A 15,720-nucleotide genomic window follows, 5' to 3' on the forward strand; every position below is an offset into this window, starting at 1 on the left:
ATCAGTTGAAATCATTTCTTCCTCTAGATTTATTTGATCTTCTTTAATTAGTCTAACCGTAATTTGCTTTTTACACCACTGAACTTTGAATCCAAGTCAGTGTGGTGGTACTCAATCTTGTTTTAGCTGGATTTTAATACCATTGCTTTACTCAAAAATTGTTTGGCTGGTTTTTGATAGGAAACGTAGCCATTATTCTTCTTGTTGGTGTATGTATAATTGTCATATCAAAAATTAAAAAGAAGAGCAACTTTATTTTATTTCTTAACTTTAAAAAAAAAGTTATTTGATATATGCTGCTGTTAATTAAGAAGTTAAAATCTATTGCCAAATATGATAAAAACCAAACTAAAAAATGCAAATATAGACACTATTAAATTATTAATTTTCTGCCTCCTGAGTTTTTTTTTAAGTGGTACCACCATAGGATCTTGTTGTTACATATAGAGAATGAAGATAAGGTTGCGAAATTATTTTCCACTCTCACGATATTAACACAATTCTAGAAACAGTAACTTAATCTCCTTTAAGTTATGTTGTTATTTTAAAACAAGGGTGGCATATTGTATACCTCTGAATAAGAAAAATATACTGGATGGTCATTTCTTGAATACCTTCAACTATGGGTAATATTCTTGTAGAAAGTTGGAAAATTGCTAGGCCATTATGGGTAAAACTATATACTGAATGTGTTCATGTACTTTGGAGAATCACACTAAACATACCAAACTGAAACAAGACAAAGAAAAGAAGCCCCATAAATGTTAATGATCCTTTCAAATATTCAGCTTGTAACCATGTTTGTCTATCTAATGCTGGTCTTCTTATTTATTCATGTGGAACCACCACAGTATCTGTCCCTTGAAAACCTTTAGAAAATCTATGTAACATCATCATCATCATCATTGTTTAATGTCCGTTTTCCATGCTGGCTTGGGTTGGATGGTTTGACTGAGGTCTGGAGAGCCAGCAGTGGCACCAGGCTCTAATCTGATCTGGTAATGTTTCTACGGCTGGATGCCCTTCCTAATGCCAACTACTCCAAGAGTGTAAGTGGGTGCTTTTTATGTGCCACTGGCACAGGAGCCAGTCAGGTAGGCCTGTCATTGATCATGTTCAGATAGTGCTTTTTATGTGCCATTGGCATGGGAGCCAGTCAGGTGGGACTGGCATTGGCCATGTTCAGATAGTATACTCATTTGTAAATATGTATATATATTTCAGCAGTTTTGAATACATATACATGTACAACATCTGTGAAATTAGAGAGCTTCTTGTACAAGATAATGTAGAATAATGAGCCATTGACTACAACATATTGTACATATTAAAAGTAATCAAACCTGTGTGATGGCTGAAGAGTGATAAATATAATTTTCTTGTTTTTCCTGTTATTTTGTCATTTTTAAAAATTAACATCCTCATGCTCTCGCTAACTACTTTCATGAGAAAAATTGAATATTCATATATACAATCTAAAATGCTGTAATTATCACACTGTTTAGTAAAATGTCTGCCATTGTTATTGACGGTATGCATACTCTAGAAATGAAATAAAACACTACAATCTGGAAGGGCATAAACACCTGTTATAAAGACTGCTTGAGAATTTCCTAACCAGATTTGATGACTTGCTTCATCTCCTGTAAATCCCTTTAGTGATGGTTGTCCACTTCTCAAACCTCTTGTTATGAAGCCATCTACTGTGGAAATGGAACTAATAGAATTACTAATGGAAAAACTAACAGATAAATAATCCATAAATCTCGGTCTATAATTGAGTTCCGGAAACAGGTTCCAAAACTAAAATGTCCTGAACTGGAGAAAGCTAGTATGCAACTCGTCTCAATTTTCAGCACAGCATATCACTGTACTCTGTAATGATGATGATGATCATCATCATCGTTCAACGTCCGCTTTCCATGCTGGCATGGATTGGACGGTTTGACTGAGCACTGGCAAGCCAGATGGCTGCACTAGCTCCAATTTGATCTGGCAGAGTTTCTACAGCTGGCTGCCCTTCCTAACGCCAACCACTCCTAGAGTGTAGTGGGTGCTTTTACATGCCACTGGCACAAGGGCCAGTCAGGTGGTACTGGCAATGGCCATGCTCAAATGGTGTTTTTTGCGTGCCACCTGCACATCCAGCAGCACTAGCAATGTTGCCAGTCCAGCAGCACTGGCAACGATTTCTCTTGAATGTTATTTTTCACATGCCACCAGCACAAGTGCCAGTAAGGTGACACTGGTAACGACCATGCTTTTATGGTGCTTTTTACATGCCACCGGCATGGGAGCCAGTCAGCAGCCCTGGTAATGATCCTGCTCAGATGGTGCTCTTAATGTTCCACTTACACAGATGCCAGTCAGGCGGTGCTGTCTTCGGCCACATCAGCGAATTTGATTTCAATTTCACTTGCCTCAACAGGTCTTCACAAGCAGACTTTAGTTTTCAAAGGTACACATAAGTGGGCTGGTTACACCACTGGTATGGGCCATGGGTTATGTTCTCACTCGGCTTGCCAGATCTTCTCAAGCACAGCTTATTTCCAAAGGTCTCGGTCACTAGTCATCGCCTCAGTGAGGCCTAATGTTCAAAGGTTGTGCTTCACCACCTCATCACAGGTCTTCCTGGGTCTACCTCTTTCATAGGTTCCCTCAACCACGAGGTTATGACACTTTTTCACACAGCTATCTTCATCCATTCTCACCACATGACCATACCAGTGCAGTCGTTTCTCTTGCACACCACATCTGATGCTTCTTAGGTCCTACTTTTCTCTCAAGGTACTTACATTCTGTTGTATATGCACACTGACATAACACATTCAGCGGAGCTTACTGACTTCATTTCTTGCAAGCTTATGGATGTCCTCATCAGTTACAGCCCATGTTTCATTGCCACATAGCAGGGCTGTTCCTACACATGCGTCATACAGTTTACCTTTTACTCTGAGCGAGTTTGTCAGCAGCAGAGGTAAGAGCTTGCTGAACTTTGCCCAGGCTATTCTTATTCTAGTAGCTACACTTTCAGAGTATCCACCCCCGCTACTGACTTGGTCACCTAGGTTAACAGAAGCTGTTAACTACTTGTAGTTTTTCTCCCTGGAATGTGGCAGAAGTTGTTCTCTGCACATTTTCAGTGTTTATTGCTCTTGAGCATCTACCACATACAAAAACTATCTTCCCAGTTAGCCTTCCTTTGATATTACTGCACCTCTTATGTGTCCATAGATTACACTGGGTACATCTTATAGAGTTTCTACCTACACCTTTTCTACAGATCGAGCAGGGCCATCTACCTGAAGGGATTTGTGGTTTGTCTGCCTTCCTACTTATTAAGACTTTGGTTTTAGCTAGGTTGACTCTAAGGCCCTTCAATTCTAATCATTGCTTCCACACCTGAAACTTCTCCTCTAGTTCTGATAGTGACTCAGCAATTAGAACAAGGTCATCAACATAGAGAAGCTCCCAGGGGCATCCTGTCTTGAATTCCTCCGTTATTACCTGGAGGACTATGATAAATAGGAGGGGGCTGAAGACTGAACCTTGGTGGACCCCTACCTCTACCTGGAATTCTTCACTGTACTCGTTGCCAACCCTCACCTTACTGACAGTGTCCCTGTACATGGCTTGCACAGCTCTCACTAACCATTCATCTATCCCTAGTTTCCACATTGTCTAGCAGATAAGGGATCAGGGGACCCTGTCGAAGGCTTTCTTCATGTCAATGAAAGCCAAGTACAGGGGTTTATCTTTGGCTAGGTATTTCTATTGCAGAAATATAGCATTAGTGGTGCTTTTCCCTGGCACAAACCTAAACTGCATCTTGGTAATTAGTTGGACTACAACTCTTTCCATGACTTTCATTACCTGATCCAACAGCTTGATACCTCTGTAATTATTTGTATCTAAAGCATCATCTTTACCTTTGTAGCAGTTGACCATGGTGCTGCTACACCAGTCATTGGGTAGGACTCCTTCATGTATCACATGGTTGACTATATAGGTGACTAGGCTATAGCTGACACTGCCAGATATTTTGAGCATCTCTGTGGTGAATGATTTTTGTCATATCAAAGCACCTTGCAAACATTTCAGACCATCACCTGATGGAGCTAATGTGTATCTCTTTGACAAGGTATCAACCAGGTATCAACGACTTACAATCATGGAGGCCAAACATTTTGGCCTTAAATCCATTAAATTCCCATCCAATATCAAGGAACTGGAGGCTTTTGAAAATGACCTTTTGGCCATCATACCCTGATCGAAATTCCATAAGTCTTATAACCCTTTCCAAAGTAAACTTAGAGTAGATATTCATAGACTTAAAACTTCTGATAGGTCCCTACTCTTTTCTGATAACACTAAGAATTTGTATGGAGTAAGCAACAATACACATGCACAACTACTTAGAAACATCATCATACAGACTTACAGGAAGGCAAGAGAGCCCGAGATGCTCAATATAGAAAACACAAAGTAGTGCTCAAATGATTTGTACTTACACTCCGAAGTGGTAATGTTTATATGCATCCATTACTGGTTGGATATCCTTGATTTTTGTGCACTCCATCTGCCAACATTACAGCTATTATGTAATTCCAATCCCCCAGAAACAGCTGTTGGGTGTGATATACTATGCCCTCTCTCCTTAGTTTTCTGGGGTTTTTTTTTGTACTCCATGTAAGTTCGTTCTGTAAATATATAAATATCTATATGCTTATACGAGTGTTCTACTGATGAATATTTTCAGTTTTTGTTTCTCTCTCTCAATATATATATATAACCCTACATATATTTATATGTGTGCATGTATGAATGTATTCTTTTATTGGTTTCAGTCATTTGACTGCAGCCATGCTGGAGCACTGCCTTTAGTCGAACAAATCAACCCTAGGACATATTCTTTGTAAGCCTAATATTATTCTATTGAACTCTTTTGCTAAGTTACAGGGACATAAAAGCACCAACATTGGTCGTCAAGTGATGTTGGGGATGACAGACACACAAATACACATACACATGACAGGCTTCTTTCAGTTTCTGTCTACCAAATCCACTCACAAGGCTTTGGTCGGCCCAAGGCTATAGTAGAAGACACTTGCCCAAGGAACCACGCAGTGGGACTGAACCCGGAAACCATGTGGTTGGGAGGCAAGCTTCTTACCACACTGCTACACCTGTGCCTATATATATATTTTATATGTTTGGTTGTGTGTATTTGTGGTAACAGTGCAGAAGTTCTGACAATAGTCTGAACTTGGGAGTTTGGAGTTAACTAATACTGCAAGACAAACCACATATTTTCAAGACAAACAACACATTTTGTTTTTCATGTAGTTAATAGCATTGAAGACCTTTTAAAGTTTAGAAGTTACCTTATTTCTGTAAGGGTGATGCAACATAAATGAAGGTAACTTCCATTATAGCTGAATTGGAAACCATTTGGGAATAATACTGTTCATCTTCTTCAGTAATTTCTATCAAGTCATGATGTCTTCAGTTGTCAATCTCAGGTTGTTATGACTGGAAGAAATGATGGGCAGTATTTGTAAGGATTTGTGTAATATGAGTATAGTATCTGGAATTGTCAGAAAAAATAGAGATATCTGTATTGGTTGAAATATATCAATATTAGACAATGAAAACAGAAGAAAATTTATGGAAGAATTTATGGAAGATTTTTAAAGTTGAATATTTTCAAATGAGTTATTTACATCAGTGAAAGCTCAGAATGGTTTTTACATTGTTCTCATGCTGAACCATCTAGCATTCAGATTACTCTGTCAAATGTAATACTTATTTATTCACATTGTTTTGAATTAATTATGCATAATCTCGTAGATTTGAGATTTTGATTATCTGGTTGTTTATTCTTAGAATAACATTGCTTGGTAGGTGTGAGAAGCTGTATCTAACCAGTTTGAACATAAAACAAGTAGAATATTTTGGCCAGATATGGCTGGTTTAAATGCTAATGATGATTACTACTAATACCTTCCCTCCCTCACTCACTCCCACCCTGTCTCTTTCTGTTTGTGTCTGTGTTTCTCTGTCTGTCTGTCTGTCTCTCTCAAATAAAACCATGATTTTATAAACAGATACTGTTTTGATAACTTTGGTGACAAATTTGATTAACTTACCTTTGCATTAATGACCAATAATAGTTGTGTGGGAGAATATAATCAGCTTGGATTGAGAGATAACCCAACAATATTCTGTCAAAATAAGTGACTGTTCTCTGCTTATGAATTTCAACATTTTGTGTCATTCAAATCTATTAATTTTCTAGGACCAACTGCTCACTCTATTTTCTTAGCTTCTGTTTCAGTAGTTAAAATTTTGTAATCGCTTCCAGACTCACTTACCTCACTAATTTTTTAGTATGTTTCAAGTGAAAAATCATATAAAGATGAAGTTGAATAGAATTCATTGAAAATAGTTTTGTTTTTCAGTGTTGATATTGTTGATATTATTCCAGGTTATTAAATGTGCGACCACATCAACCTAGAATAGTGCCAATGGGTCCTCCAATATCTTCAGTGGTGGATAAACAGAAAGTGGTTGACAACAATGCTCGTCGACTGGAAGTCTTAAGGAACTGCATCAATTTTATATTTGAAAATAAGATCTCAGATGCAAGAAAGGTAACTATATTCAGTATAGCCTGCACATAAATATTTTCCCATTAACATACTAAAGCTCCTTTCACTATATACTCACTATTAAATTGAAACTGTTGTGTGCTCGGGATGAACTGATGACAGGAGTGTGTGGCCATGGCAACAGAAATAGTATTAATATCAAAAAGCTATCTTTATTCCTAACTTAACATAGATATTATATTAGAATACAGACTACTGCATTATTCATCTTTCAAGGGGGGACTTCTCATATGGACTTGTGTTGTATAAAAGCACTAGTGTTTATATTGTTAACAGATGAGGGTAATAGAAAGGATATTATGTAGATGGTGGCCTTATTGATTTGAAGTGATGAGAGGTAGTATGACACTCATCTGATATTTGTGTATATTGGTAGGCCTGGTGGAAGAGAAAAGGATAGTTTAAGAAAAGATTTAGCTAGTGTATACAGTATAGAATGGGCAGCAAATCTGGATGTTTCCACCATGCGAGTACTCTTAACAAGCTAACATGGTGGAAAACTGATAGCAAGGAAGATGAGATCATTTTGATGAGGGATTAAAAATGACCAGCTGCAGTTTGGGAGATGAGAAAGATTGCACAGGTTATGCTATGTATGGGTATATCTTTCATAGTTTGGGGAGTTTACTTTTTCGGAATTGTGGTGCTGAGGAAAAAAGGAAGATTTTTTGTAATGGTGGAGGATTTTCTCAAGTATTGTTAGCCCTTTTCTTTCTGAACAGCTGTGAGTGAACTAGCTGGAGGAATTGGGAGTTAGGTTTGAGTACGGATTGGTGAGGAAGTTGCTTAGTACAGTGATTTCAGTCACCTACCTACCTTTTCCTGAAAGATTGGTTGAAATGCATTTGCTACCAGAGACTTGATGTAGAATTGGCAGAGCTCAGAGAGATGGAGTGAGGGAATATAGTGTAGTATGTGACTGTGTAGTGGATTGTGGTGATGAGGCATTGGTCAAAGCAACTGATTAGTGCAGAGATGATGGTGATTTGAAGGCAAGAAAGAGATCAAAGGTGTTAGGAAGAGCTATTTGTGTGTTAGTCAGGGAAATGTATAGAGATGAAACTAATAGATGTAGAAGTAATGGCACCAATATGGGATGTGTGTGAAAGCCACAAAGAATTGTGAGCATTGAAGCCAGTGATGATGATGACTTCAGAGAAGGTGAAGTGAGATAGATATTCTTGACATGATTGATGAGTTTTTGTTGTTTTGAGAGCAGTGGAGGAAGCAAATGTATTTGCAGTGGTAGAAGAGAGGAAATGTGGAAGTATTTGATGCTGATATTTAGGTTAGTGACAGGTTGAGTGGAATTTACACATGTATAGACTCCATCTTTCAGAGTGAGGTTTGAGTATCGAGTATAGTTACAATATCATCCTGTGTGGTCCAAATGTTTGATTCTGCATCTCTCTCTCTCTCTCCCTCCTTTATTCTTACATTCTTCTACTTCTTCATTTTTGATATATAATTAAGAAAATACTTCGAGATTCCGCATGATTTAATTTGAATTTTTTAGCAACAGGTTTTCTTTGTGGAGTGGTATTCAAAACTGTTGTCAATTGTAAAACTTTCTTCTTTTCAGATTTTCCCAGCTGTCCTGCGTGCTTTGAATAATAAAGTGGCTCGACTTGCTTTGACCCAAGAACTTAGTTACCATATTCAGAGCAACAGAGCAATGCTGGAACACCAGCAGTTTGATTTAGTAGTGCGACTTCTCAACTGTGCATTACAGGTAAATGACATTCATGTATGTGTGTGTGTGTATTTATTCATAAACTTTCTTTTGCTTCTTTAGTCATTGGACTGTAACCATGCTGTGGTACTGCCTTGAAAGGTTTTAGTTGGACAGATCAACCTAAGTATGTATGGTTTTGTTTTTTAAAGTTGGCATCTATTCTATCATCTCTTTTGGCGAACCACTAGGGAGATGTAAACAAACCAACACCAGTTGTCAAGCAGTGTATGTAGGGGTGACAAACATAAAGACACACACATAGACATATAACACACACACATGGCAGGCTTTCACACAGTTTCCATCTACCAAAAAATTTACTCACAAGGCACAGGTTGACCTGAAGCTAGAGTGGAAAACAGTTGCCCAAAGTGCCACACTGTGGGATTGTACCTGAAACTACTTGGTTGCAAAGTGTGCTTCTTAACTGCATGGCCATGCTTATATATATATATATATATATATATATATATATATATATATATATATATATTATCGAACACACATACACAATGTATGTGCTTTGCTTGTTTTCCAGTTGGCTGTTATTTAATGTGAAGGAGAATACTGTCTCGAAGCACTGGGTATTAAAACACTTGAAAGTCGTAATCATAGAGAGATGAGACAACTCATCCCAAGTCCTGTTCAGGAGCAATGAACATCAATGTTTTGATAATAAGCCACAAAAAATGTGAAACATCAATGTTCATTGCTCCTGAATGGGGCTTGGTGTGAGTTGCCTTGCCTGTCTTATGACTATGACTTTCAGGTGTTTTAACACCTGGCACTTTGAGAAAGTCATCTCCAAGGCATCAAATTGCAGAGTTATTGGCTATATGAGGGGGTACCCAAAAGTAACTGGAAACATTCTCTGTGAGACAAACCCATTGTAGTTCAGGCTTCCACTGCTAGAAGACACTTGATGTGACCCTCAGGCATCAGTATACCAACTGGTATCATCAAGTGTAGTTCTGCTGCCATGTGGTGCATCTTTGCTTTGCAGTGCTTCTCTCCTGTTCATCGATTTTTGTGATAGCTGAAATGAAGGAACAGTGTGCTTCCATGAAATTCTGTTTTTTGCTAAGGAAACTGGTGGCTGAAACAGTTGTCATGCTTCTAACAGCTTACAAGGATGCTGTGCCATGAGAAAAACAAGTTTATAAGTGGTTTTCACACTTTAGGAATGGTCTCTTGTTGTTTGAAGACCAGCTTTGCTCAGGGCATCCGTCAACCTCCCAAACAAATGAAAACAGCACAAAAATTCATGAAGCGATTTTGAAGGACCATCACTGAACAATCGAAAAACTTGTTGATATGACTGTTGTGTCCTGGAGCTCCTGCCAGTGAATTTTGAGTGTGGAATTGCTAATGAAAAGAGTTGCAACAAAATTTGTGCCTCAGTTGCTCATAGAAGATCAAAAGCAGTCACTGCTATATGCATGTCACAAACTGAAAGAACAGTTGGAAATTGATCCAGACTTTTTTTAAAGGTCATCTCTGGTGATGAAAGCTGGTGCTGCAGAATTTGAAGATGTGGAATAGGTGAAGTAAAATGACAGAGGTGTTAAAAGGCATCACCTTGCAAGAGTTCCAGCACTGCTTTGAACAGTGGAAAATGAGTCTGGATCGATGCATTGCTTCAAATTAAATAGATAAATTAAATAGAGATGTACTATTGACAATCCAATAATTTATTCATATTATATTACATGATATACTATGAATATAATATAACAATATATTATATAGCATAAACAATTATTAAAAAAAACCCATAAAAATCCAACAAGTTGTTTCATTTTATATACATTTTCTGATATACATACACAATAACACTTCCCTTCTAGATAAGTCACTTCAGGGTCATGGTTTAAAGATAGACGAAATTCCATGTGAAAGGACAGCTGGGTTGTAGAAATTAATTCAAATGTCTATGTATTATGAGCATGGGCGTTAACTATTCAATCATACATCAGTTACAATTAAAAAACAACAAAAACACTCTAATGGATGATACAACTAAGTGCAATCCACAATCATCGAAATTCACTTCATTACATCTCAAACACATTCCAGTATACACATATGTCTATGGAAGTCTCTATATTCGTATGTATGTATGTATGTATGTATGTATGTATGTATGTATGTATGTATGTATGTATGTATGTATGTATGTATGTATGTATGTATGTATGTATGTATGTATGTATGTATGTATGTATGTATGTATGTATGTATGTATGTATGTATGTATGTATGTATGTATGTATGTATGTATGTATGTATGTATGTATGTATGTATGTATGTATGTGTATGTATGTATGTATGTATGTATGTATGTATGTATGTATGTATGTATGTATGTATGTATGTATGTATGTGTATGTATGTATGTATGTATGTATGTATGTATGTATGTATGTATGTATGTATGTATGTATGTATGTATGTATGTATGTATGTATGTATGTATGTATGTATGTATGTATGTATGTATGTATGTATGTATGTATGTATGTATGTATGTATGTATGTATGTATGTATGTATGTATGTATGTATGTATGTATGTATGTATGTATGTATGTATGTATGTATGTATGTATGTATGTATGTATGTATGTATGTATGTATGTATGTATGTATGTATGTATGTATGTATGTACGTATGTATGTATGTATGTACGTACGTACGTACGTACGTACGTACGTACGTACGTACGTACGTACGCACGCACGCACGCACGCACGCACGCACGCACGCACGCACGTACGTATTGTTAATGCAGATATATGTGTCTATATATGTATATATGTATGTGAATGTATATATATATGCATATATTGTATCACTATGTAAACATATGTAATCATATGGCTATTTGTATTTGTGCGTAAATGGATTTGTATATATATCTGGATGTGAGTGTATCTATATGCATGTATGTGTTTTTACATGTACATGTATGTGTATGTATGTATGTATATATATATGTATGTATATATGTATATCTGTGTGTGTAGATATGTATATACATGAGTGAGTATTGTTATCTCAATCTGTATAATAATTTAATTTCAAAAATTGATTATTAGTGGACCAATTCTGAATTGCTTCACTTTAGTGCATATTTTTGTAGTTACTGTTAAATTTACCATTATATTTGTATTTAATATTAATCACATATCACAAATAAGATGTCTTCATTTTACTAAATAAATGGGTGCATAAATACACTTATTTTATTTATTAATTAATTGATGATAATTATAATAATAATAATAATGATGATTATAAAAAATAGTTTCATTTGACTTACTAAATAAATTTAATAATCAAAATAATAATTATTATAGTATTGTATAATTTATAAATTGTATTCTTATTACTGTAATGTTGTTTGTTACTTCTGAAAGTATTGATAGAGTTTGGATATGCACCAAGTATGGTCCCTCATTTTGTAAATAATAATATTAATTAGTTCATTGAGAACAGTTCTTATTACTTGTTTGGTTTATATTAATGATTTCTATCGTTTCACTAAATTCTCCCTTCTATAATATACCAATAACAATCATTATTTACTTCTAGTGCCTTATAATTTAACACACTCACTGGTAAAATTTTCACTCATTTACTGATTTATTTTTCTAAAATTTTCATTGCATTTTGCAACCTTTTCAATAGTTGTTGACTCTATCAGTAATTGAAGCTGTGTTCTTTTTGTTTGTTTGTGCCCATGTGTGTGGGTCAGTGTGTGTGTGTGCATACACATGCATGCATGTATGTATGTATACATGCATGCATGTGTGTGTATGCATGTATGTGCATGTGCATATATGTGTGTTTTTGTATGTGTGTAGTCTACCTGCATAGTCATGTGTTTGTGTCCGTGTTTTTGTGTGTGTGTACCTTGTGTGTGCATGTCTGAGTGTGTGTGTGTGTGTGTGTGTGTGGGTTGCAACTATGTACTGTGCCTGTATGTATCAATGTGTATCTCCATGTGTTCTTGTGTGAAGTGAATTGTGTGTGTATATATATAGCCATGCATTTCAGTCTCCATTTGTGTATGTGTGTTTGTCTGTTCATATAACCTATGTACCTATCTGTCTGTACATCTATCTGTTTACATTCAATTCCATATGCCTACATACATGTGCACATATATATATATATATATATATATATATATATATATATATATATATATATATGCACACACACTCACACATACTTACATCTATCTACATAACAGCCCACTAACTATTCTACTCTACCTGTGGGTATGGTGGTATGATATCTACTATGTATATTTCCTACTTAGTACTGGGGATGTTTCATTTATGAGGATGTGCTCCTGTATTTGTCTTAGCAGAACAGTCTGTACTCCTGTATTCCCTTAGCAGAACAGTCCACAACTCTTTTATTCTACAGTAGGTATGTAGATGACATTAATATCATAGTTAAGACCAACTCTAGTAACTGTAATATAGAAACTGAGAGGAATGTAATGGAGAGAATCCAGCAAGTAGCTAACTCCATCCACCAAAGTATCAAGGTAACTATAGATTACCCCAACAATAGACTTCCCTTCCTTGATACTGAACTTTGGTTAGAGACTGTGAACAGCAGAGTGCAGCTCCTCCCCTCCTATTACATGAAACCCATAGCTATTCACAAGAGCTCAGGTTTGTTACACAACATAAAAATAAACATACTGATAGAAGACTTAGTTAGGATAATGAACAATGTGTCCCCACTATGCATACCCTATGAAATGAAGAAACATGTACAGAACTTCATGCACTGCATGCAATTCTCTAGATATGATCAGAAAGATAGGGTTTGAGTATACAGGGGTGCTAGAAAGAAATTAGATAACATTATACGTAATGATACCAGTGGTACCTGCCCTAGATATAGAAACAAAGACTGGAATAGGATACAAAGAACTTGTGACAAAGCAAGCAGGGTGAACATGTGGTATGAAACTGACAAATATCAAGGAGTGATGTTTGTAGAGGCCACAACCCATGGACAGCTAACCCATAGATTTAGGCAAGCTCTGAAGGAGACCAAACTCAACATTAAGATTGTTGAAAAGCTAGAGAAATCCATCAGATCATAACTATATAGGACATACCCCTTTGAGAATACCATATGATCCAATGATAACTGTGTGGTATGTAGAATTAGCCCTGGTATTAACTGTAGAACTAGAAATGTAGCTTACTGTATAAGATGCATAGAAGGTGCTTGTAAAGACACAAACATAACATACATAGGGGAGACATCTAGGAGCATTGCAGAAAGACTAAATGAACATTTGTGACAAAATGACGACAAAAAACCGTTGCCTGTACTCTAACCAACATGTCCAAGACCAACATGTAGGCAACCAGGGTCAACTTGTCATCTGCATTTTATTCTAGAAACCAAATGACCCAACACTCAGAAAAATACAGGTGTATGTCCTCATAAATGAAACATCCCCAGTATTAAATAGGAAATATACATAGTAGATATCATACCACCATACCCACAGGTAGAGTAGAATAATTAGTGGGCTGTTTATGTAGATAGATGTATGTATATGTGAGTGTGGGTGTGTTTATATGTATATGCACATGTATGTAGGCATATAGATATGAATGTAAACAGATAGACATCCTGACAGATAGGCACTTAGGTTATATGAACAGATATACACAAATGAAGACTGAAACGCATGACCATATATACACACACACACTTCACTTCACACATGGACACATATGGAAACACATGTCCACGCATATGGAAATATACATCTATACATACAGACACAGTACATAGTTGCAAAAAACCCCCACACATACACACACACACTAAGACATGCACACACAAGGAGACAGAGGTACACACTCACACATGCAAACACACATACACACACAAACACATGAATATGATAGGCAGAATACGTATATAGAAACGTACACTCACACATACATATGTAAATATGCATACACACACACACGCTGACCCACACACATGTGCACAAACAAACAAAAAGAACACAGCTTCAATAACAGATAGAGTCAACAACAACTGAAAAGGTTGCAAGACACAATGAAAATTTTAGAAAAAAAAAAAGTAAATGAGTGAAAACTTTACTGGTGAGTGTGTTAAATATTAAGGCACTAAAAAAGAATGCCTCTTCCCAGATATAACAGAATATGCTTCAACACATGAACTCACATAATATATCTTGCAAACCAAATCCCCAAACTAAATCATTATTTAAGTAACTTCAAATCTGGTTCTGCTAAAAAATTAGTAAATTTGATTTCCATTACTATAGCCTAAATATATATCTATGGGGTACTTGGGTTATCGTATTTACAGCCTTAAGTTTATATTAATGTTTATTACTGAATTCTCCCTGTAATAAACTAAGTAAACCAGGAAGAAAAAAAGTTTTTAGGCTTCTATTCATATCTACTATGGAATTATCCCTCCGAGAAAACAATAAATATAGAAGATTATTATTAGTTAATTCAAACAATAATTTTTTTTTATATCAATTAATTTAAATAAATAAATGAGTTGTATTGAGGATGTTTTTTGTTGCAGTTATACATAGGGGAAGACTTAGATACTTAATTATATATATATATATATATATATATAATATATATATAAAATAATATGTTACATTACTCGATAGTCAAGATAAAACTGAGTTTCAGATGCCGAAGTGGGAATCCACGACATCTCTTCGGTTATCTGGCTATTTGAAAACGCTATGAAAAAATACTGTTATACAAAGGGAAATTACTGTGTTATAACTCTGCTTGCCTGCGTACTTATACATCGCTCGCATTTTTCGCCATAAAAATTATATAAAAATACATAAAAAATATATAAAAAATATATATAAAAATATACATAAAATATATGATAGAAGGTGTGATGAGGTAAAAAAACCCTCTTGGGACATAACATAGAAAGCATGTTCTATCTGTTTTCTTTAGGTGACCAAAAACGTAACAGAAATTTAGTCACATGTGGGCATGATCCGAAAAGTTCTGTCCTTGTGTTTAGATATGTAGTAGGGTCTAAGCTGCTTTTCCAGGTCTCTCAGGTTCATCGGGAGGATCTTGAAGAGCTGTGGGCCTCGGAAGCCCAGGCTATCACAGAATCTTGTCCTACATCTTGATGGCAAGTTTGGAGTCCTAGGCACCACGCAGTGGCGCCCAGTTCTGGCGTTTGCGTAACTCTCGATGCCAAAGTTCAGGACACTTCCCTCCAGGATCTTCCAGATGTATATT

At 36.1% G+C, this 15,720-nt stretch overlaps 1 protein-coding gene across 1 annotated transcript in view; it reads left to right on the forward strand.

Annotated features, from left to right (window-relative positions):
• Positions 1-15,720, forward strand: part of LOC115212161 (myotubularin-related protein 13) — a gene marked incomplete at its 5' end in the record, with an annotated part of 221,051 nt that overhangs the window by 63,173 nt on the left and 142,158 nt on the right. Inside the window, 2 exons of the mRNA XM_029781000.2 lie at positions 6,488-6,653; positions 8,254-8,403. Coding sequence (XP_029636860.2) covers positions 6,488-6,653; positions 8,254-8,403 — 316 coding nt within the window. The remainder of the gene's footprint in view (positions 1-6,487; positions 6,654-8,253; positions 8,404-15,720) is intronic.

This window comes from Octopus sinensis, linkage group LG5 (assembly GCF_006345805.1).
Source record: "Octopus sinensis linkage group LG5, ASM634580v1, whole genome shotgun sequence".
In the NCBI taxonomy this organism is placed as follows: domain Eukaryota; kingdom Metazoa; phylum Mollusca; class Cephalopoda; order Octopoda; family Octopodidae; genus Octopus; species Octopus sinensis.